The sequence below is a fragment of the Camelus bactrianus genome, chromosome 6 (assembly GCF_048773025.1).
Source record: "Camelus bactrianus isolate YW-2024 breed Bactrian camel chromosome 6, ASM4877302v1, whole genome shotgun sequence".
In the NCBI taxonomy this organism is placed as follows: Eukaryota; Metazoa; Chordata; class Mammalia; order Artiodactyla; family Camelidae; genus Camelus; species Camelus bactrianus.
In genome coordinates, this window is record NC_133544.1 from 9,696,816 (window position 1) to 9,720,663 (window position 23,848).

Consider the following 23,848-nt stretch of genomic DNA (forward strand, 5'->3'; position numbering starts at 1 on the left):
TGAAATCAACCCTCCCACATCCCCCTGTTTTACTGTTTCCAAAAAAACCATATTTGTTTCACACTAAAAATTTTGGATTTGGAAAACGCTTTTAAAAGATTTGATGTGGCCAGTATACATCACTTACAGGTTTCAGAAGGCACAGCTTTTATTTAGAAACAGAAAGTACTTTGCAGAGCAATATTTAAATAAATTGTGAGGGCCACAATGTGCATTCCAGTTCACAGGAGTCTGCTGTTTTAAGTTCCAAGAGATGGAATTCTGCCTCTCTTAAAGTCATTAAGGTCCTGGGTTTTGTACGTGTGCAAACTTTATGCAAAAGAAGAACATGAGAAGCTCTCCAACTTCATATCTTCTTACTGTATTACTTAGTCTTGACTCCCGCAGCAACATTTGCCCCAACTATTTTGCATTTAATTTTCGAAAAATCCTCAAGTCTTATCAGGATTTGGGTTTTTCTCTTGTTGTGCTGACTTCAACATCTGGGACTGTCCACTGTTAAGAAACCAGCACAGACTAAGAGATTTTATCACTGCTAAAATTCAATTGATTTCTAAACATATTTTTCTGAAACATATACAGTAAGAGTTTGATACTTACCAGTACGTGTTCTCCTCCACAGAGTCACACCCTCTGGACAAATATAGTGAGATCCATATTCTCTGGGTAAGTAAGTGTGCGTCCTCATGGACCTTGGAAGACACTGAAAAGTAAATTCCTCTATTGCTTAAGTGCAGGCCTTAACGCCAGTTACCATTCCTCTTACACACTACTGTATGGTTGGCATTTCAACTTGAGTTCCTCAAAAATGAAATGAGACATTTTATAAATGAGTTAATGAAACATTTCCAAATTTAAAAAAACAGTTCCCACTCAAGGAAGGAAAATGTACTAGACATTTCTGTGTTTAAATTCATTCTTTAGTCAGCATGAATGGTGCAAGAAAGCATTTTGTAAAGCAACGTAATACTGTCCTGGCAGAGAGGAAAAACAGGGTCTCCAATGGACCCATCAAGAAGAAATTTTTCTTTACAATACACAGCATAGCGAAGTATAAATAAACCATTGGTTCACACATCGGGAAATTAAACTTATTAAATAAAACTGGTAAACACATTTACCATAAATAGTGCTGACTAAAGATAAAGGAGCCCAAAAATTACAAAGTATCTTGGGATATTTTGAGAGACAACACCATTGATTATTTTGAAATTAAATAATAGGAATTTAAATATTAAAATAGTGAAAACTTAGGACATATAAAATATCTGGGGTTTTGAGGGTCCTAAGTATGGGAATTTTTAGTAACTAACAATAATAGTTAACAGCTCTTTTAACTATAAAATTATACTACTTATAAAAGACTTTAAAACTGGGTTAAATATGAATAACTGGAACATGCCATGCAGTTGCATATGAATAAGTGGAACATGCCAACTCTAAAATATCTATGGTATCTCATTCTTTTCCCTGTCACTGATCGCCACACTCCACACTTAAGTAAAGGGTGGGGAGAATCAGTTGAGAGCACTGAAAATCAAAATCTGAGAGAGGGAAAGGGGAAATAAAGTGGAGACAATAGATAGGAAAAGGCTGTGTTTTACCCTTCTTTTAATCTGTGTTTCAGTGATTAGCAAGGTTCATGAGGAGGTACACATAAAACATCCCGAATATATCTTTCCATTAAGGAAATTCCAATACCAATAGCAACCATTACATGACTACCGCAAACGCACGATGAACATCGGCCACGCAGAATCACGAGAACACCGGGACAAATCAATGCACTTCAAGACCATGGTTTTCAAACTGAACTTCGAGCTGTACTACTCTGCCAAGTCATTTTTACACATAATAAGTTAGAATCATGAGTAACTTCATGACTGAGGCTTAAAATGTAAATAAAAAGTAATTTAAAACACTGCAAAGAAAAGATGCACTAATCAAAGAAATAACTATTTAATGAACATAAGAGCTATAAGTAACCATTTCAAATGATCCACTGTAGTTATATTTAATTAAACATTTTTTGAAAAAAATTATAAACTGTTTCCTTGGGGGTGGAAGCAGCATTAGAAAGGATGGCAAATTTCTGTAAGTAATGCTTTCTTTTCTCTCTAGTCAATCATAGTACTTTTCCTTTCTATCCTAATCTCTCTCTAAAGTAGCCCAATGAAAATATAATTGTGATGATATAATTTTAATTTCATTCACAACTATTTATTAAGTACCAACATCATACTAAGTATTGTAGGAAATAGGAGAAAAGTCAAAGACATGGTTCCCTACCTTTGAGGAACTCTTATATACACTAAAACATTCAACAAATATTCATTTGGTTACATTCAAGGCACTGTGCCAGGGGCTGAAGACTTAGCAATGAGCAGGACTAGCAATGTACCTGGTTCATCCTGTAATTAGAATTGTGGTAAAAGCTAAGGACGAGAAGTACAAGATTCACAGAGCATCTACCGGGTGAGCTGATGCTCTCAGAGGAAAGAGCATCGCTGAGAAGTGACAACTGACCCGTGTGAAGAGAAAGAAATAACTAGACAGAAGCTAGGAATAAGGGAGGCAGGGAAGCAAGAGGAATCAGAAGGCAAGCATTCCCCACACTAAGAAGTAAGGAGGAGCATGGGAGACTCAAGGAGCTGGAAGAAGGGCAGGGTGCCTGGAGCACAGAGAGAGAAGGGGCTGAGACTAGTGAACCAGATGAAGCCCTAATTACATAGGGCCTTAGATGCATTAAGCAACAGACTATTCAAACTGTAGTTTTTAAATGCTTTGAAATAGCAAGCTGATTCTCAAACTCAAATGATTAGAAAGGAGGGAGGATGGAAGGGGAGGGAAGAAGTGGGTGAGGATCACTTGGGAAGTTAGAATTCCCTAAGCAAACCCTTACAATAACTTCAACTAAGGTAGAGGTAGCGTGGCTGGAGAGAGGTGGATGGATTCAAGAAATACTTAAGACACAAAATAAACAGAATTGTATAAATGAGTAATAAAAGAATAGATAGTATCAAGGATAACTCCCAAAATCCTGGCTTGAAAACCAGGTGTATAAAATGTTACCCATTAGGATAGGAGACACTGGAGGAAGCCCAGATGTCAAGAGGAAATATCAGAGCTTGGTTTTGGACTTAACTTTGAAATGACTTTGAGGCATCCAAGTAGAGATTACAAACAAGGAACTGTATATACAGTCTGATACTCTGAAAAGGTCTGCTATAAATAAGAGAACTGATATAAAAGAGAAAAAAATTATATAGATGATATTTAAAGCCAAGGGTGTGTGGATAAGATCGCCTACAGAGCAAACTGAGACCAAAAGTGGAGATCTGCTACTTTAAAACAACTTCATTCCAATAAAAAAAGGGGCATGGAAGAACTCAAAGTTTAAAAAAGAGGTCCATCACAAGTGTTTTGCCAGAATACAGAAATAGTAAGATAATACATGCAATTAAATGTAAATGGATGAAATGTTCTAATTAAAATAGTCAGACTGGATTAAAAATAAAACCCAATCATGTTGTTTACAAAGTTAATCTAAAACATTAGGATAAACCACAGAATGGAAGATATTTCAACACATAACCAACAAAGGACTTGGATTCAGAATACAGAAAGATTAGTTTGTAGTCCACCATATGAATATACAATTTTTCTATCCATTGACAGGTTGATGGACATGCAGATTATTTTTAGTCTTGTCTATTACATATAAAATTGTAATGAACAATTATATGCAAGTCTTTATATTAACACTTGCTTCAATTTCTCTTAATCCTTAGGAGTAAAGTGGTTAAGTGATTCAACAGGTATATGTTTAAACTTTCGGGAAATTATAAAACTATTTTCCTGAGTGGTTGTACCATTTTATATTTCCACCAACAGCGGAAGTGAGAGTTTGTGTTGCTCCAAATTCTTGCCCCTACTTGGTATTGCCAGGCTTGGGGTTTTTTTTAGTACATTTATGTTAACAGGTCTATAAATTTACTTGCATTTATCTAATGACTAATCATACTGAAGACCTTTTGTTTATTGGCTATTCACTAATCTTTGGTTAAGTATCAGTTCTCAATTTTTGCCTTTTTAAAAATTGGGTTGTTTTTTATTACTGAGTTTTGAGAACTCTCTGTGTATTCCGAACACATATCCTTTATCAAATGTGATTTATAGATATTTTCTCTCATTCTATGACTTGTTTTTTCATTCTCTTAACTGTCTTCGGAAGAGTAGATGCTTTAAACTTTCATGAAATCAAATTTTTCTTCTATGGATCGTGCTTTTAGTGTCATATATAAGAAATCTTTATTTAATCAAAAGTCACAAAGATTTACTCTTATGTTCTCTTCTGGAAGTTTTTACAATTTTAGTTTTTAACACTTAGGTTTGAGATCTATGTGGGGTTAACTTTTGTATATGGCATAAAATACAGACTTTTTTCTCAACTGACCCAGCACTATTTGTTGAAAAGACCACGATCTGTACACTGCATTGCTTTTGCACCTGTATTAAAATCAACTGGGAAATAAATGCATGGGCTTTTTTTAAAAAAAATTCTCTGTGTCCCACTGATTTGTCTTTATACTGGTATTACATAGTCTTAATGGCTGTAACTGTATATTGTCTCTCTAAATCAGGTAATAAAAATCCTCCAAATTCCTCTTTTTCAGAATTGTCTTGACTATTCTAAGTCCTTTGCCTTTTCATATGAATTTTAGAATTCACTTATTTCTTACCCAAAAAAACCCTAACCTGCTGGGATTTTGACTATTTTGCATTAAATATATAGATTTATCTGAGAACTGACATCTTAATTTTGAGTCTTCTGATCTATGATTGTGGTGTTTCTTTTTATTCACTTAGTTCTCTTATTTTTTTCTCAACAGTGTTCTAGTTTTTAGTATACAGGTCTTAATGCATTATTTGTCAGATTTATCCCTAAGTATTACATACTTTAATTCAGAAAAACTTCATTTTCCAGTTGCCTATTGCTAGTGTGTAGAAATACAATTTGTTTATTTATCTTGTATCCTGTAACTTTTCTGTACTCAGCAGTTCTAAGTATTTTTTCTTTTGCAGATTCCCATATAGATGATAAAGTTATCTGACAGAAAAAACAGTTTTACTTCTTCCTCTGCAATGTGGATGCTTTTCACTTCTTTTTGTTGCCTTTCTACATTGGTTAGAATACCTAGTACAATGTTGAACAAACATAGTAAGAGTGTACACTCTTGGCCTGTTCTTGATCTTATGGGGAAGCCTTCGCTCTCCTGACTATTTCTAGTATGCTCAAGTTTTGGGTTCCCCCCTCCCAGGAATGATGTTAGAGTCTGTCAAACGCTTTCCCTAAATCCACTGAGATGATTGGATGGTGGCATTTGGTTTTGTTTTGTTTGTTTTAGTTTGTTGATATGATGACTTACAATAATTAGATTTTGAATTTTAAACCAAGTTACTGAGATAAACCATGATTGATCACAATGTATTATCCCTTCTATACACTGCTGGATTTGACTTGCTGTTTTTCAAAAGATGTTTGCATCTAAGTTTATGAGGCATGCATCGCTGGTTTGTTTATTTTTTTTAATAATATCTATGTCTTATCTGGGTATCAGGATAATGCTGGCCTCAGAATCACTTGGAAGTTCTTACTTTATTCTCTATTTTCTGGAAGAATTTCTGTAGAACTGTTATTATTCCATTTACATTTAATCTAATTTTTTACCATTTCTGGAGCTCTACATTCCTTCATGAAATCCAATTTCCATCTGGTATTACTTTTGCCTGAAGAACTTCCCTACCATTTCTTGTAGTGTACAATGAGTTCTTTCAATTTCTGTTTGTCTAAAAACTAAATAATATTTTGCCTTCATCCTTGAAAGATATTTTTACTAGGAGTAGATTTCTTATTGACTTTATTTATTTATCGTTTTCAATACTTTTATACAACATTCCTTTGTCCTCTGGCCTGCATGTTTTCTGAAGAGGAAGCCTGCTTAAATCTCATCTTTGTTCCTCTGTATGTAATGTTTCTTTTGTCTCTAGTTGTTCCCAAGATTGCCTCTTATTTTTCACTTTCAGCAGTTTGATCACGATGTGCCTAGGAGGAGTGTGTGTTTATCTTGCTTGGGGTCCTCTAAGCTTCTTGGATCTTTGGTTTATTGTCATTCATTAATCTCACAAAAGTCTTGGCCATTATTTCTTCAAATGGTTCTTCCCTGTTCTCTCTTTTCTCATTTGGAGACTTCAGTTGCACATATGTTACATCACTTTATACTGTCTCAAAGTCACTGAATACTCTCTTCTGTTTTTTCACTCTTTATCTTTGTGTTTCAGTTTAGATAATTTCTACCTTAAAGTTCACTGATTCTTTCCCCAGTTGTGCCCATTGGAGAAATGCCTCACCTCTGATATTATCCTTTTCTCATTTCCAGCATTTTCATTTGATTTTTATTTTATTGTTTCATTTGATTATAGTTTCCATCTCTCTGAAATTCTCTGTATGTCCATGCATGTTATTCTGAGGAAGCAAGCAGCGCTGTGTTCCCCGCCCCCAAGTAGCAGTCAGTCATCACCACACGTGCACCACCAGAGGGATTCTCACCAGCCTCCTACCTCGCCCCCCAAGGCAAGGAGGCCTGCGGAAAAGAACTCGCAAGTGAGTACAAAGTTCCTTTGCATCTGCAGCATTTCATATCATCTGTCTGTGCTCTCTAATTCTTTTGCTTAATAGTACTTCTCCCTTTTTTCTCAGTGAACTGGAAGAATAAGTTACACAATTTTATGCTTCCTATCCCATTAAAAACTCCTTGGAAGATCTATTCTGACCCTGGTGATTTTTTCCCATCAATCTTACATTACAGGCACAATTTCACTTTCTTCTTCACTTTCCCTCACATCAGAGTGTCCCTAAATACTTAGCATGTCAATAGAGTACTATTCTATTGTGGGCTTTTTATGAGCTGTCGGGAGCCTAGAACATCATGTTCTGCTTATTATGTATAACTTTGTTGCCTCCGCAAAATCCTTTTGCTTTTTTCAGAACTTAACTTTTAAGTTATCTCAGAAATCTTCACCTACAGTGAGGAAGACAGGTCCCTTTATTTTTGAACTGCAAACTGAAGGAAAAAGCAATTTGTATCATCTGTTTATGCTCTTTAATTCTTTTAGTTAAGACTATTTCTTTTCCTCTTGGTGAACTGTAAGAATAAACTATACAATTGTATGTGTCAACAAAATATCATAGTCAAACATTGAACTATTTAAGCCTAGATTTTCTCAACCATCAACGGAGAATAAATACACGGTATGGAGCTGTTATAAAAAGTTTAAAAGGATGTGTCCAAAGCATTGAGCAAAGGGTCGGGCCCACAGTAAGTGTTCCTCACTTCATTATTGGTTATCCACGTATCTATGCCACTTGAAATAGAACTTAAAATCTAAGTAAAGTTAAGCTTTTATTAACAAATGTCTTTATTCACACAGTAAAGGCTGTCTATAAAATGCAAAAATAAATTTTTAAAAATTCTACCTATATTCAGTAGATATAAAATACTCTAATAAATAATCACACTGGGAGAAACATGTATTTTTTCACTGTTTCTATAAATGAAAATAAAGTTATGCAAAATTAATAAAAGTAGAATAAATCTGTTCAGAATCAAAAGATAGGTAGACCACATCTACTGATCTCAAATGATCAAATTTCATATTGATTAATTATATCTTTTATCTTTTCCCTATTATGTATCTTTTTCCCACTCCTCCCCAAAAAAGGTCTCTCTAGAAGCCTAAGTCAGCATCATATCACTCCACTGATATCCTGTTTTTACTTCTAATCCAAGAATGCCATGAGTGAATCCAGCCAATGTGTCACTGGTCTTTCAGGCAGACACTTACTGTCTCAGAACATTAAGTTCAATGAATGCTCATTTAAAAATTATTTTTGAGTGCCTATTTCTGCTAAGCACCGTTCTCGGTTCTGGGATACTGTGATAAATCACTCTGACAAGACTTCTGCCCTTATGGAAGAAAGAGAAAAGAATGGTAAGTGAAGAGGTCAGAAAGCTAGACATTTAAGAGCATGGTAGAGTTTTATTCTATCTGAAATGGGAAGTTACTTGTCTTACTTCCCTGTGGTTGCTATAATAAATGACCATAAACTGAGTGGCTAAAAACAACAGAAATGTATTCTCTCACAGTTCTGGAGGCCATCAGTCCTAAATCAGTATCACTTAGCCAAACTAAAAGTGTTAGCAAGGCCACACTCTCCAGAGGCGCTAGGTAGGATCTTCCAGCTTCTGGTAGCTGCTGGCATTCCTTGGCTTCTGGCCACATCACTGCCACTTCTGCCTCTGTCTTCACTCTGCCTTCTCCTCCACATTTGGGCCAAATCTCCCTCTGCTTTCCTCTTATAAAGATACATGTGACAGCATTTAGGCCTACCCAGATGATCCAGGATAATCTCCCTAACAGAAGATCCTTAACCACATCTACAAAAGGTAATGTTTATAAGTTCCAGGGATTGGATCTGAATCGTTGGGAGGCCACTATTCTGCCTACCACACCACTTAAGTAGTTTTCATTCAAGAAGAAAAGATACGATTGATGCTTTTAAAAGAGCTCTCTGAACAAAAAAATGATTGTGAGATGACAGATTTATTAATTAATGTGACTTGGGTAATCCTTTCACAACATATAGACATTAAATCATATTGTACAATTTAAATGTATATAACTTTGTTTGTCAAAATAATGTGTAGATTGTTCCTAAGTAAATAAATAAATGAAAGCTTTCTCTGGCTGAATGGGCTCCAGGGAGCAAAGTGGAAGCAACAGGTCCAGTGAGAAGGCTACAGCAGTAACCAGTAACCACACAAGAGATGACTAAGGCTTGGGAACTAAAATTATCTATTACTTATCTGTTGCAGTCATGACCAGCTAGTGAGGAGGTTGTACAGCAGTTAAGTGGGAGGATCCAGGAGTCAGACTCTCTATTCCAACCTAATCATACCACTCGTTAGCTTTGTGACTCTGGGCAAGTTACTCACCTAAATTGTTTCCTCCTCTATCAAGTGACCCTTACAGAACTGCCACGAGTATTCGAAGAGATAAAAATGTGTAAAACTTCTGACAGAGTACAGTGCCTGACACATCATAAGACCTCAATAAATGTCAGCTATAGTTATTTTTATCTGTTCCCAGAATTGCACATTTTCTAACAGGTAATTTTACACCATGCATTTTGGTTCCCAAAATAAGTGAAAAACAATAACACCATTCAATAACTCACAAGTGGAAACTTTTTTTTGCACTTCATTTATAAAGTGTAAAAGAGTCACTGATATTATATGATTATTTATATCAGTACTATTTTAAAATGTATAAAGGACCACAGTATTTTCAGAATTTATCCTGACAAATCAATTCTTTCATTTCTAGACAACTGGAAGTTCAAGTCAAATAGTGAAATCTAATATCTAATGTTAATTCAATTTAATATATTGTGGAAAAGAATTCAAACAATCAATAAAGACCACGGGAAAAAACTGTTTTATTTTTCAAAGGATATCCTAGGATTAAATTGTATAAAATGAATATAGCCACAATAGTAGACCCTTGGACAATGCGGGTTTAAGGGCACCAACACATCCACTCAGGAAAATCCACATAGACCTTTACAGAAGGCCCTCCCTCTGTATCCAGGTTCTGCAACCACAGCCTCAACCAATTTCTGATCATGTAGTACTGCAGTACATATTTATCAAAAAATATTCAAGTGTAAGTGGGCCCAAGCAGTTCAAACCCTTGTTATTCAAAGGTCAACTGTACTTTAGAAGTGTCTCACTTATATCTAGAGAACTTAAGTTGGAGGTCAAAGTATTTCCTTTCTGGGTTCTTATTTAAATTTGACCTTGAGATGAGTGATCTAATTGTATTATCATTCACCATCCACTTTGGATATAATTTAGAAAGTAAATTGTAGAAATACTATGGATTAGCTCAAGTTCTAATCCTGACTCTCTTTCTGCCATTTTAACTTTAAAGTCCTTCATCTCTAAAACAATGAAAATATCTACCTATTTTAAAAACCATTTTCGGTTAATATATTATTGTAAAGATAAGTGCAAATGCAATAAAACAAAATAAAAACATTTTATTTGGTGAAACTTATAACATACCAGGCCATAAAAATCTCCATCATCAATTTATCTGATGTTAAGGTAAAGATAAGGTAAAGCATGAGTTGTAAAAGCTGCTTATACTATTATATTATAAATATGAAAAAAATCTGGGGAATGATTAGCTTCTTATATAAAATATTTACTGTTCATGTCTTTAAAATTCTCTAAAAGTACATCATTCACAGAAGATTAGCATTAGTAAGTACTCAAACTATTTTTCCCTGTGGATTTAATAAACTATCAACCAACATACTCAAAACCAGTAGAACCATATGGACACTTAAGCCAGAAATCTGGAAGTCATCCCTCACTTCCCACATCCAATTCATTATGAAGTTCATTCTATCTCAATAAACTTGTCTTGGATATACCCCCTACTCTCCACTGTTCTAATTAGCTGCCCTAATCCAAGTGAGCCTCAAATATCACAATGACTAGTGCTGCAGCCTTCTAATTGTCCCACTCCAATCCACACCACACAATCATCAAAATGATCCTTGTAAAATGTGAGGTAAATCACAGGCCTGCTGAAAGTCTTCAATGGCTTTCCACTATCCTAAGAAACAACTCGTGCATGCTCTGTCACTGACCATCTCTAACCTCTCTTCAAGTCACAGCTCAACACTACCCAATCGATTCCAATCACACTTACCTCTTTCAATTCCACCAAACTCTTTAAGAGAACTCTTTCTGCCTGGACCACTTATTCCTGACTCCTTATATGCCTGCTTCCTCCTACTTCCTCAGTTTTCAGTTCCTCAAAGATGTTTCGTTGACCTCCCAATGTTCAGTCGGTGTCTCACTCCCCTAACCAGCCCCTCAACCCCACACCCTGTCACTTTATTCTGTTCTTTACACTCATTCACTAGTTTAATGTCTGTTTCTCCCTCTGGAAACTTCCTTGAGGGCAAGTTCTCTGGTTTGTTCACCTCTCTTAGTGCTTAGAACGGTGTCTGGCACAGTAAATATTTATGAATGAATGAGAAGGCCATTATTACTAAATGCTCACTTTGAGACACAAGATTGCTTTTTTCTAAGATTAACTAAGAAATTATGGTCATGGTAAAAGTGAATACATTGGCTATGTGCAGTTTTTGTCATCGTTTTCTCACTTGGAAGTAACCACTCACAGAAACAAGGAGAACTGAAGAAGGTGCTATGAGTACCAGTAAGTCTTATGAATATCTGAATATTATGATTTCAAAATGATTTGCTCATAAACATAGGTTTTATAATTTAACATGAGGTTGCTTAAATGTTTAGCTGCCTACATCTTATATTAAACCCTCTATAAAAGTAATTATTATTGTCCCCATAAAGTCTTTCCCATTTGCTTAGTTCTTCAGTACTTTTTACATAAAGTCAGAATCACACAACTGAATACTCTCCTATGTTTGTTCTTTGTTTTCCATAGTCTTTATGTCTTTCTGATACAGAATAATCTGGGACTGTTTTTGTACCTTTTTTAGTACAGGGCAAGATATATGAGAGTCCTAAACAAATGGCTGCTTGTTGATTAAAAAAATGAATGAAATCATTAAGCAATAAATAAAGGTTTTCTTAGTACATATTCATCAGTATATATTTTCTTTATATCCATTTATTCAGTTAATCTCTATATTATGAAATAAAATTAATTACTTTAAAGGCATAATAAAACTTTATCTTCTATACTCAGTTATATAGTTCAGCAGAGACACATGATTCTTTCTATAAATATGCTCTATATATGAGTATATAATATTCCTTATACATTCCCATGAAATTAAGATTTTTCAGGAGTTATTATTTTTTTTCCAGGAGTTATTATTAACTTTATTATAAACTCATTAGCAAAGGATTTTTTTTGTCAAAATAATTTAGAGACCTCTAAAGCGCACTACTATTTATCCTTCATTGTTTATTCTTGCTTTATGAAACTCTGAACTTCCGGTACGCTGTCTGTGGCCCAGATTTAGCCTCTCAACACAGAGTGTATAGTATGCTCAATATTTTTAGCTTTAAATCTAATTTGCTTGTGGACAATAACTTCTTAGTCAAGAGGACCTAACCACCTGTTCCCTTCTACCACTGTTTAACTGACACTTTCAGGTGACGTGCTAACAAGCTTAGGTCAGTTAGTAACACTTAAGTTGAATGTGAAATTAAACCTAGATTGTGTAGACTTAATTCCACTGAAATTATGGAGTGATTTGGGAAAAACAGACATGAAAAAGCTTCATTCACTTTTGAATCACATACAATACTAAAATAAACATCTTCTCAATTTACCACTGTCATCAGTTTAAAAAAATTCATATTGCCTTCATAGAAATATGGACATCTTGTAAAAATAACATGGTATATCCCTGATTTAAATCACTGTAAACATGCTATATATGCCTAAAATTAAAACCCAAAGACAAACTAATAATTGTAGTACTTTAAACATGTAAAATTAATTTAAAAATTATTAAAAAGTTAAACCAAACAGAAAGCCAAGATAAAGTCTACAAAACTCACTATTAGCAAACGGAATCCCCGTTAGTATATAACCTCCCTAACTCCAGTGGTTAAGCTCTCTGAGGACACAGAGACATCATCCATTTTGTTCATTCAAGTTCTAATAAAGAACAGCATTTGCAGATGGTACAAATAAATAGTATTTATTATTTAATAGTATATTAATAATCAATAAATAGTATATAGTCAGCAAAGAAAGTTCTAGTAGATCAAATATTTTGCTTAAAGCAGGAAAACTAATTCTGAAGGAATTTAGGAAGCAATTAAATATGAAACTAAAACTGCAATAGCCACAATTCAATCTTTATTTGATGATTCTTCAGCAGTCACTGCAGGGTAATTATTAGGACTATCAGTTAAATTATATTATCAATGTGTAGAAGTACAATTAATATATACTTAAGTCAGTAGAATACCAAATAAGATAACTATGATTTTGTATGACTAAGATTTTTTTTGAGCTACCAAAAAGCTAACTTTATTATAATGTCTCTACTGAGAAAACAATTAAAGAAATCTTTACAACTTAAGATCTAGATTTCTCCATTTCCATCAGATAATTTCCCTAAATATTTTCGACATAATTCAAAATGTTTATCATAATACTTCCTCCACTCAATGATTAGGTACAAAAGATCAGCCATCAAAAGCTCTGAAATTTTCTCCTGACAATGACAACATACTACTGGAAAAAAAAAAATGGTAAACTCAAATCTGATTTCACAGCAACTTACTCTGACTTTTGGCAAGACTCTCCGAAGCGTCTCAGCAGGGTTCTGTCGCATCAGAAATGGAAGATTTGCGATCACACTTGTTCCTTGGATGTCTTGACCAGCACTTACAAAGAAAATACAAATTCAAAATTTGTAATTATAATTTATATTATAAAAAGCATGATTAACTTGAAAAATGATTGCTTTTAATAATGAACAGACTTGTGGCAGTTTTAAACTTTAAACACAGTTAGATATAAAAATAAAGCCAGAACTGAAATGTCATTATGTAAATCTTATAACAAATGCATGAAGATATTAATTATGCTTATGCTAAAACAAGACTCTCTATCTATATACACGTCTTATGGAAGTCTAAAAGTCTTGAAACTATTATTAATTGCTTTAAAATTCTACCTCATATTTTCCTGTGACCTGATTGTCTGCTGTACCTCATAAAAAATATGAATGGTAAATTTCACTGTGGTAAAATATTAATAATCATAACAACAGCAGGGACAGCAACAAAATCAACTACAGCAGAACCTTATACTTCCCTCTAGTCCATGAAATTACCTGTTGCAGTAGACTGACTCCAAGTTGCCAGAAACTTCTTAACGATACACTCAATATTCTTAAAGGTCAGTAGGGATATTCATATTGTATCTTTTTGACATAATATTCATTAGGTCACTAAGGCTTTACCAAAATAATCTCAGTGATACTCTAGTGGCCTAAATACCTCAGAAAAAGGTGTTTAGATTCTTCTGAAAAAACATTTCCAGGCAAAAAAAATATTTGTTTTTAAAACATAAGCTAAGCAACATAAGTTGTCAAGAACTAGAAATATTTGTATATATATATATAAAAGATGCTAGCGAATGTGGCACCACCTCAGAGGGAAATTCCAGCTATCCTTAACTGATACCAATTTACATGTTAAATACTGATGCCATAATATTTATTGAGCTAAAATTATTTTTACTTAACTTTTCAAATGGAATTGTTATTATATGTATATAAGACCTTAGCATGGTTTTTTTAAGCTTTTCGAAGTATTATATTTATTTGCTTCAGAGTTTTCTAAGTTAATAAGCAGTATACTCTAACTAAATGAAGCTACCCTGGTAGGAAGAAAGGCTTTTGCCCTGCTGCAGTAGTGTAGGCTGTGAAATACAGGTCAGCACAATCATTCCACCATCCTCACTCTCTAAGTGAATACTTCAAAAAACAAAATCAAGAAGGAAAGGAGAAGGCAGTGAAATAGGAGACCCATGCCACAGTGAGGAGACGATCATAAACGGGAATTAAAATTCATACAAAACTGCTATCTATAATGGGCTGAATGGTGGCCCTCCATAAAATGTGTCTACGCCCTAATCCTGGAGCCTGTGAATGTTATCTTAATTTTGAAAAAAGGATCCTGAGATAAAGAGATCATCCTGGATTATCCCAGTAGGCTATAAACTTAATATTAAGTGTCCATAAAAGAAATGTTCAGAGAAGCAGACAGAACAGAAGGCAATTTGACCACAAAGCAGAGATTGGGGTGATACTGCCACAAGCAAGAGAGTGCTGACCACCCCCAGAATCTGGAAGAGACAAAGAGCAGATTCTCTCCTGGAGCCTTGCTGACACCTACATTTCTGCTCAGTTGATACTGATTTCAGACTTCTGGCCTCCAGAACTGTGCAAGAATACATTTCTGTTGTTTTAAGCCATCCAGTTTGTGGTAATTTGCTATGGCAGCCACAGGAAACTAATACACTACTAAAGAATTAGAAGAGAAAAGAAATGTCTGAAAAAGGAAAATTTCATATGACAATGCCTGGCACAAAGCAGAGGTTCAGTAAATCTCTCTTAAAAGGAAGCATAAATGGATTACTCACTGGATGAACTGATGGCAGGAATATTTAATACAGAACATTTGGTGAATTTTATTCACTAACTTTGCAATTAGGAAAAAATATGATCACTAATAACTCACAGATGTGAAGACAAAATAATGCACAGGAAAGAAAGCAAAAAACAAAACAAAAAGGATGGTAGATTTTTAGATCCCAAATATCAATAGTTAAATTAAAGGTAAATGCCTAAATACATCAATTAAAAGATAGGGATTAGCAGAGTGGATTTAACAACATGACTCAACTAAATGCAACCATAAAAAAATTCAAATTTTAAATATAGCAATGTGAGCAGGTTGAAAGTGAAGGAGAGGAAATGATATATCTCAGAAATTTAAATCAAAAGAAAGCAGAAGTGGCCATATTAACATCAGATAAAGTGAACCTCAGAATAAAGAAAATCACCAGAGACAGACAGGGATGTTATATAATGACAGAAGAGGCAATCCACCAAGAAGACATGGCAATTCTAAATGTGTATACACCAAATATAGTTGCAAAATATGTGAAACAAAAACTGACAGAACTGAAAGGAGAAATTGTCTAGACAAATACACAGGTAGATGGAGACTTCCATAACCCTCTCTCAACAACTGATGGAACTGGACAGAAAATCATCAAAGATACAGAAGTTCTTACTCAAAAATGCCATCAACCAACAAGACCTAATTAACATTCTATCCAACAACAGTAGAATACACACTCTTTTCAGATGTCCAAAGAACATATACTATGAAAAACCACATCCTGGGCCATAAAATAATCCTCAACAAATTTTTAAAAACTGAAATCATACATAGGGTTTTCTTTGACCACAATAGAATCAAACTATAAATTAATAATAAAAAGATAACAAAAAGCTCTCCAAATTCTTAGAAATGAAATAACACCTGTCTACATAATAAGTCAAAGAGGAAAATTTTTAAAAATACATTGAATTGAATGAAAATGAAATATAAAATACAAAACTTTGTGGGGCACAGCTGAAGCACTGTAGAGAGAGAAATTGTAACAATAAATGAATACCTTTATGAGAAGAAAGAGGAAAAGAGGAAAAATATAGAATCAATAATCTAACTTTCTATCTCAAGAAATGAAAAGAACAAAATAGTCACAATGCAAGCAGAGGAAGGAAATAATAAAGAGCAGAAATTAATGAAATAAAAACAGACACAACAGAAAAAATAAATGAAGCAGAGAATTGGTCTTTTTAAAGGATCAATAAAATTGCCTAAACTTTAGCAAGACTGACAAAGAAAAATGAGAGAAGATACAAATTACCAATATCAGAATTGAAACAGGCAATATCACTACAGCCCTGGCAAACATCAAAAGGATAATAAGAGAATGCTATGAAAAATTTTACACACGTAGAATTGAAAACTTAGACAAAATGGACCAATTCTTCAAAAAACACAAACTGCCACAACTCACCTGATAGGAAATACATCATTTGAACAGTCCTACAACGATTAAGGAAATTGAATTCATATATTAAAACTTTGAAAGGGGGAGGATGTAGCTCAGTGGTAGAGACCATGCCTAGCATGCACAAGGTCCTGGGTTCAATCCCCAGAACCTCCATTAAAAATAAATATATAAATAAACCTATAATTACCACTCCTGACCAAAAAAAAAAAACTTTTAAATGAAAAAAAATCTCAAGGCCCAGATAGTTTCACTGGAGAATTCTACCAAATATTTAACAAAGAGTTAACACCACTCTGTATAATCTCTTCCAGAAAACAGAAGAGGAGAGAAAACTTCCTAAATCACTTTATGAAGCTAGTATTATATTGGTGACAAAACCAGGAAAAATTAAAAATACTTACATACAGAACAATATCCCTCATGAATACAGATGCAAAAATCCTTAACAAAATATTAGCAAGTGAAATACAGTAATAAGTAATAATTCATTTATTTAAAAAATAACAGGAAGAATTTCACACCATGATCAAGTGGGGTTTACTTCAGGGATGCAAGGTTAGTTCAATACTCAACATCAGTGTAATTCATCATATTAACTGGTTAAAGAAGAAAAATGTCACACGATCATATCAATACAGAAAGAACATTTCATAAAATTCAATATATGGACACTGAAATTACAAATAAAATACCGTTTACAGTCTCTCAAAAAAACAAAATACTAACAAAAGTATAGGACTTACATGCCAAAAACTATACAATGTTAATAAAAGAAGTCAAAGGAGGTCTAAATAATTAGAAAAACATACTATGCTCATAGACTGGGAAATTCAGCATAATAAAGATGTCAGTTCTCCCAAATTGGTGTACAGGTTTAACACAATTCCTATCAAAATCCCAAAAAGATTTTTGGGAGACAGACAATATTTTTCTAAAGTTTATATGGAAGGCAACAAAACTAGAATAGCTAAAACAATTTTGAAAAAGAAGAATAAAGTGAGAAGCATTTGTCTACTCAAGTTTTAGACTTATTATGTAGCTACAGGAACCAAAACTGCATGGCACTGGCAGAGAAATAGACACATAAATCAATGAAACACAAGAGGGAACCCAGAAACAGACCTCCGCAGATATGCACAGCTGATTTTTGACAGAGGTGCAAAGGCAATTCAATGGAGAATTGAACCTTTTCAGCAGACAGTGTTAGAACAGGGACACCCAGCGGCCAAGAAAAAAACCTCCAAAAAAACAAAACGAAAACCTTTGATCTAAGTCTCACATTAATTCAAAAATTAATCATAGACTTTAAAACGTAAAACTATAAAATTTTAGGAAAAAACATAAGAAGAAATCTTCTAGATCTAGAGCTAGGCAGAGTTCTTACATTTTACACCAAAGGCAGGAGCTATAAAAGGAAAAACTGATATATTGGACTTCATTGCAATTTAAAACTTTGCATAGTGAAAGATTTTAAGAGGACGAAAAGACAAGCCATAGAGTAGGAGAAATATTTGCAAACTACGTGTCTGAGGAATAGTATCTAGAATATAAAGAATTCTCAAAACTCAGTAAAAAAAGCACACAATCCAATTAGAAAATGGGCAAAAGTAATGAACAGACTTTTTACTGAAGATGATACATAGACTGTAAATAAGCACATGAAAAAGATGTTCAACATCATTAACCATTAGGTAAATGTAAAGTAAAACCATGATGACATACCACTACACACTTAATTAGGATTAAAAAATAATAATAATAATACCAATAATATTCATTGTACCACCAAATGCAAAGAAACTGAATCACTTATTCATTGATGGTGGAAATGTTAACTGGTACAGCCACTCTAGAAAAAATTTAGCAATTTCTTAGAAGAATAAACATGGAATAATACACAACCCAGCAATTGTACTCTTGGGCATTTATCCCAAAGAAATGAAAAGTTATGTTCACATAAAAACCTGTGGAAGAATGTTTAGGGGATATCTGAACCAGAAATTATAAACAACCTATATGTCCTTAAATGGGTGAATGGTTAAACAAACTGTGGTCAACCCATACTGTGTAACGCTACCCAGCAATTAAAAGGAACAAAATATTGACAGATGCAACAACCTGATGAATCTCTAGAGAATTATGCTCAGTGAACATAAGCCAACCCCAAAAGGTTACATACTGTATGATTCCATTTATATAACATTCTTAAAATGACAAAATTATACAATGGAGAACAGAGTAAGTGATTCCCTGAGGTTAAAGATGGATGTGTGGGAGGCAGAAGGGAAAAAAGACATGACTATAAAAGTGTCATATGAGGGATCCTAGGGTGATGAAAACTATCATACTACAATTTATCAAGTTCCTGCAGGGGTGTTGGGCTGCACCCCTTGAGCGTAGCTGCCCAGCCTCAAGACCAAAGAGCCTGGAGACAGTGACAGAGACATCAATGATTTACTGGATGGGGAGCTTACACGTCTGGAACAACGGGTTCTGGAGCGACACCCCACAGTGCAGGGCAGACGGCAGGCAGGGCATGGCAGCAATCTTCGCTACTCCAGGGAGAAGGAGGCTACCATTTATAGGAAGAACTGGTGTCAGGTTGGCTCATCAGTTACCAGGGAAACCAGCAGCGGAGGCATGACCCTCACAGCCCCTCAGGTTAACAACCACCATAAGGGCAAATGTTTCCATTTAATAAACTAGTAGGTGGAGTTGTACAGGTCTAAAAATTAGAACAATCACTAGCTGGGAAAGGGGCAAGCACATTTAGGTAAGCAGAGTGTAGGTGAAGCAGGGACTGGTTGAGCAGGAGATGTACAAAAAGCAAGAGAACAGCCATCTTGAGGGGCCTGACCATACAAGGAGGAAACTGGATAAAGGGTACACAGCTATCTCTGTATTATTTCTTACAATTGCCTGTGAATCTACAATTATCTCAAAATAAAAAGTTAATTTAAAAAAATCAAATCAATGTGACCAAATTTTAAAACACACATGAACATCTCAATACATGTAGAAATCTGACAAATCCAACATTCATTCATGATTTAAAATTATCACCAAAGTAGAAATAGAAGGGAACTTCTTCAACCAGAAAAAGGGGATCTACGAAAAACTTACAGCTAACATCATACTTAACCGTGAAAGAATGAATGCTTTCTCCCCAGTCACGAACAAGGCAAGAATGTTCCCCATTACTACTTCTATTCACCATTGTGCTACAGGTTTGAGCCAGTGTAACAGGCAACAAAAAGAAAAGGCTTACAGATTGAAAAGGAAGAGGTTGAACTGTATGGAACAGCTTGTAGAACTAAATAAGTGAGTTTAGCAGTATGGCAGGACACAAGGTCAATACTTACAAGTCAACTGTATTTCTATATACTTTAGAAAAGAAAAATCAAATAGTAATTTAAAACGCAATCCAATTTACATTAGTATAATATGAAATAATTTGGAAAACTTGGTAAAAGATGTGCAAGATCTGCAGACCAAAAACTACAAAACATGTGGAGAGAAATTAAAGACCTAAACAGATGGAGAAAGATAAGCACCCAAGATTAAAGATTCAATACTGTAAAGATGTCAATCTCCCAAACTGAAGTAGATTTAACATGATCCCAATCTAAATCCCAATAGGTTTTTTGTAGAAATGAACAGACTTATTCTAAAATTTATATGGATATGCAAAGGATCTAGAAAAGCAAAAACAAATTTGAAAAAGAATGAAGTTGCAGAGCTAACACCACCTGATTTCAAGACTTATTACAGAGTTACAATAAACAATATAGTGTGGCAGTGGCAAAGAGAGACGTACAGCTCAGTGGAAAAGGACAGAGAGAATAGAGAGTGCAGAAATAGACCCAAACATAAATGACCAATTGATTTTTGACAAAGGGATAAGACAATTCAATGGAAAAATGATCATCTTTTCAACAAATGGTAGTGGAACAAATGGACAGCCACATGTAAAACTCAATCAATCTCTTCTCCCCAGCATGAAACAACATACAAAAATGAACTCAAGATGGATCACAGGCCTGAATGTAAGAGCCAACACTATAAAACTTCTAGAGGAAAACTTAGCAGAAATTCTTAGTGATAAATAATTCTTAAATAGGACACAAAAGGTATAAATTCTACCAGAAAAAAAATCAACAAAATGAATTTAATCAAAATTAAAGACATTTATTCTTCAAAGGCACTGTCATACCCAAGACATATCTTCAACAAACAATCTGTATCTAGAATAAAGAACTCAAACTAAATAAGAACATCCAATAAAAAATGGATGAAAGGTATCAGAATTTCACCAAAGATAATATATAAAAGGCAAATAAGTGTATGAAAAAGATGCCCAACAAAATTAATCATTAAGTAAATTCAAATTATAACCACAATAATATACCACAACATATCCACTGTAATGGCTAAAATTTATAAAGACTGAACACACCAAATGTAGGCAAGGCTGAAGAGGAACTCTCACACACCACTGGTAGAAATGTAAAGTGGTACAACCACTTTGGGAAAGTTTGACAATTTCTTAAAAGGTTACACAGACACCTACCAAACAACCCAGACATTCCACTCTCAGAATTCTACCCAAGAGAAATGAAAGAATATGAACACAAGTATTCATCACAACTTTGTTTGTAATAGACAAAAACTAGAAACTCCCCAACTGTTCACTGACACTTGGATAATTAACCAAACTGTGATACATCCATACAGTGGAATACTACTAGCAATAAAAAGGAATGAACTATTGATACACACAATATAGGTGAATTTCAAAATAATTATGCTGAATAAAAGAAGCCATACTTAAGAGTATACTACTATATGATTCCATTTATATAAAATTATAAAGAATGCAAACAACAGTGAGAGAAAGCAGATAAGATGTTGCCTGGGAAATGAGGGGGAAAAGGAAGTTGGGATTACAAGGGAGCATGAGAAAACTTTTAGGGGTAATAAATTTTTATTATCGTGCTCATGGAGAGGGTTTCAATGGCATATACATATTTCAAAACTCATCATATAGTACATTTTAAATATGTGCAATTCACTGTACATCAATAATACCTCACTAAATCTATGCAAAATAAAGTTTACAAATAAAAAAGGAAAGAATGGTAGAAGAATATCCAAAAAGATGACAGCAGTGGACACCGTTTTTGAAAGCTCCTGAATTCCCCATAAAAACCGACAGTTAACTAGGAGAGTAAACTTTTCAAACTACGCATGACATCTCCAACATAATTAAGTGGTAAGATTTCCAACACAAACCCAAAATACATGCACAGATGGGAAGCAGCTAAAACTGAATGATCTTGTACACTCCTAATGAATTCAATGAATCCACAATAATATCTGAAGGGAATGAAGCAGTGTAATCTCCAAGAACTCTCAAAAACTCTAGAACAAAGGTCCACACTGAAGAAAAATTCTAGGAAGCAGAATCTGAACTGAACAGCACAGTAACAACAGACCACAAATGAAAGAGAAGGTCCAAATAAAAGTTCTTTAGACAAACAGAACCAAGAAACTTCAGAAAGTAAGGCATTCTATTTTGAACACTACAAAAAGGGGGGGGGGGGGAGGTGGACTCCTGAACCCTGAAATTAGAAAAGCTACCCTGAACCACATCTCCTTATAAGATTTATAAAACTAATTTCACATAAACATGAGAAATTTGTAAGGATCATGATCATATTCTATAGTTTTTAAAAAAGAGAGAAAATAAGGACTAAACTAATACTCTTAAAGACAACGAAAGGCTGGCATGCCCACAAAGTAGCTAATTAGAACCCACTATTTCTCCATAAGCAAAGAAAAAAAATTAAGAAAATGTATCAGATATAGAAAAAAACATGGATCAAAATTATGAAAACTCAGAAATAAAGTGATAAAACTCAGGGAAGAACTGAAAGAAAATACCTTGAAAAAGACTAAACTAGAAAGAACACAAGGGTGAATAAATAAAATAGGTAATGCCCAAGAAAAATAAAAGGTGAAAAGAATAAAAATGGTTTTAAAACATTTTTTAAATTTGAGAGAAAGTGATATATAAGACAGGCAAAGAAGATCCAACATATTTTTAATATGAGCCCCTGAAGAAGAAGCCAAAGCAACAGAATCATCAAAAAAGAAAAAAATCATTTGCTATGAAAAAAGATTCAAAAAAGCACACCATATACCTCAGAAAAATCAATCCAGCACAACCAACACTAAGATACATTACAGAATTTTTTTAAAAAATCCTTTGGGCATCCAAGAAAATGAGCAAGTTATTAGTAATGAAAAAAATATATAGATTGTCATTAGACTTTGACAGTTACAAGATATTAGAAAAGCAAGATAGTCTATAGGTAATGCTGTTTATTATAAACAGGACATGAAAAATATAAAAAGAAAGCACACCTAAATTGTAATCCCCATAATCTCTATCAAACATAAAATCTAAATTGAAATTCTATAATCAATTTATATATGGCCCTTTTCTCACCCAGAAAGAAAAATACTTATCTTTGGGTATTGTGTCAGGGATCATTGCTTAGAAAGTATAGCAATTCAGTTAGTTAGCAGTCCTTAGCCGAGAGCAATTCCCCGCTCCACCAGGGCACATACGACAATGTCTGGAGACATTTTTGATCATCACAACTTGGAAGATGCCACTGTAATCCAGTAGGCAGAATCAATGGATGCTGCTAAAATGTCCTACAACACACAGGACAGCTGCCTACAAGGAATGTCAGTATCTTAACAAAAAAGGTCTAAGAAACCCTAGTTTATACAAAGTAACTACTAGTTGAACCACATGAAATTACCAACATTAGATAATTATTGACCTACAACAATGGCAATTTCATATTTTTCAGCCTATGCATTACGCTTAGCAGAAATATACTGTCAGAGCCTTCAAGGAAATGTATACAGGTTGGTAATCATAACATAGTAGAGCAGTGGTTCCTAAACTTTAGCATGTATCAGAATCGCCCTGCAGCACTTGTTAAAACTGGGTCCCAGCCCCAGAGACTCTAGGTCAGTAGATCTTGGTGAGGACTGAGAACTTAATTTTTAACATGTTCCCAGGTAATGC

At 34.2% G+C, this 23,848-nt stretch overlaps 1 protein-coding gene across 3 annotated transcripts in view; it reads right to left on the bottom strand.

Annotated features, from left to right (window-relative positions):
- Positions 1-23,848, bottom strand: part of PPP4R4 (protein phosphatase 4 regulatory subunit 4) — an 89,461-nt gene that overhangs the window by 43,485 nt on the left and 22,128 nt on the right. For 2 of the 3 annotated variants that reach the window (XM_074365087.1, XM_074365085.1), the window contains exon 3: positions 13,427-13,529. In XM_074365087.1, coding sequence (XP_074221188.1) covers positions 13,427-13,529 — 103 coding nt within the window. Of the gene's footprint in view, positions 1-600; positions 693-13,426; positions 13,530-23,848 lie in introns of those variants that run through there. The other variant, XM_074365088.1, reaches the window with a different exon arrangement.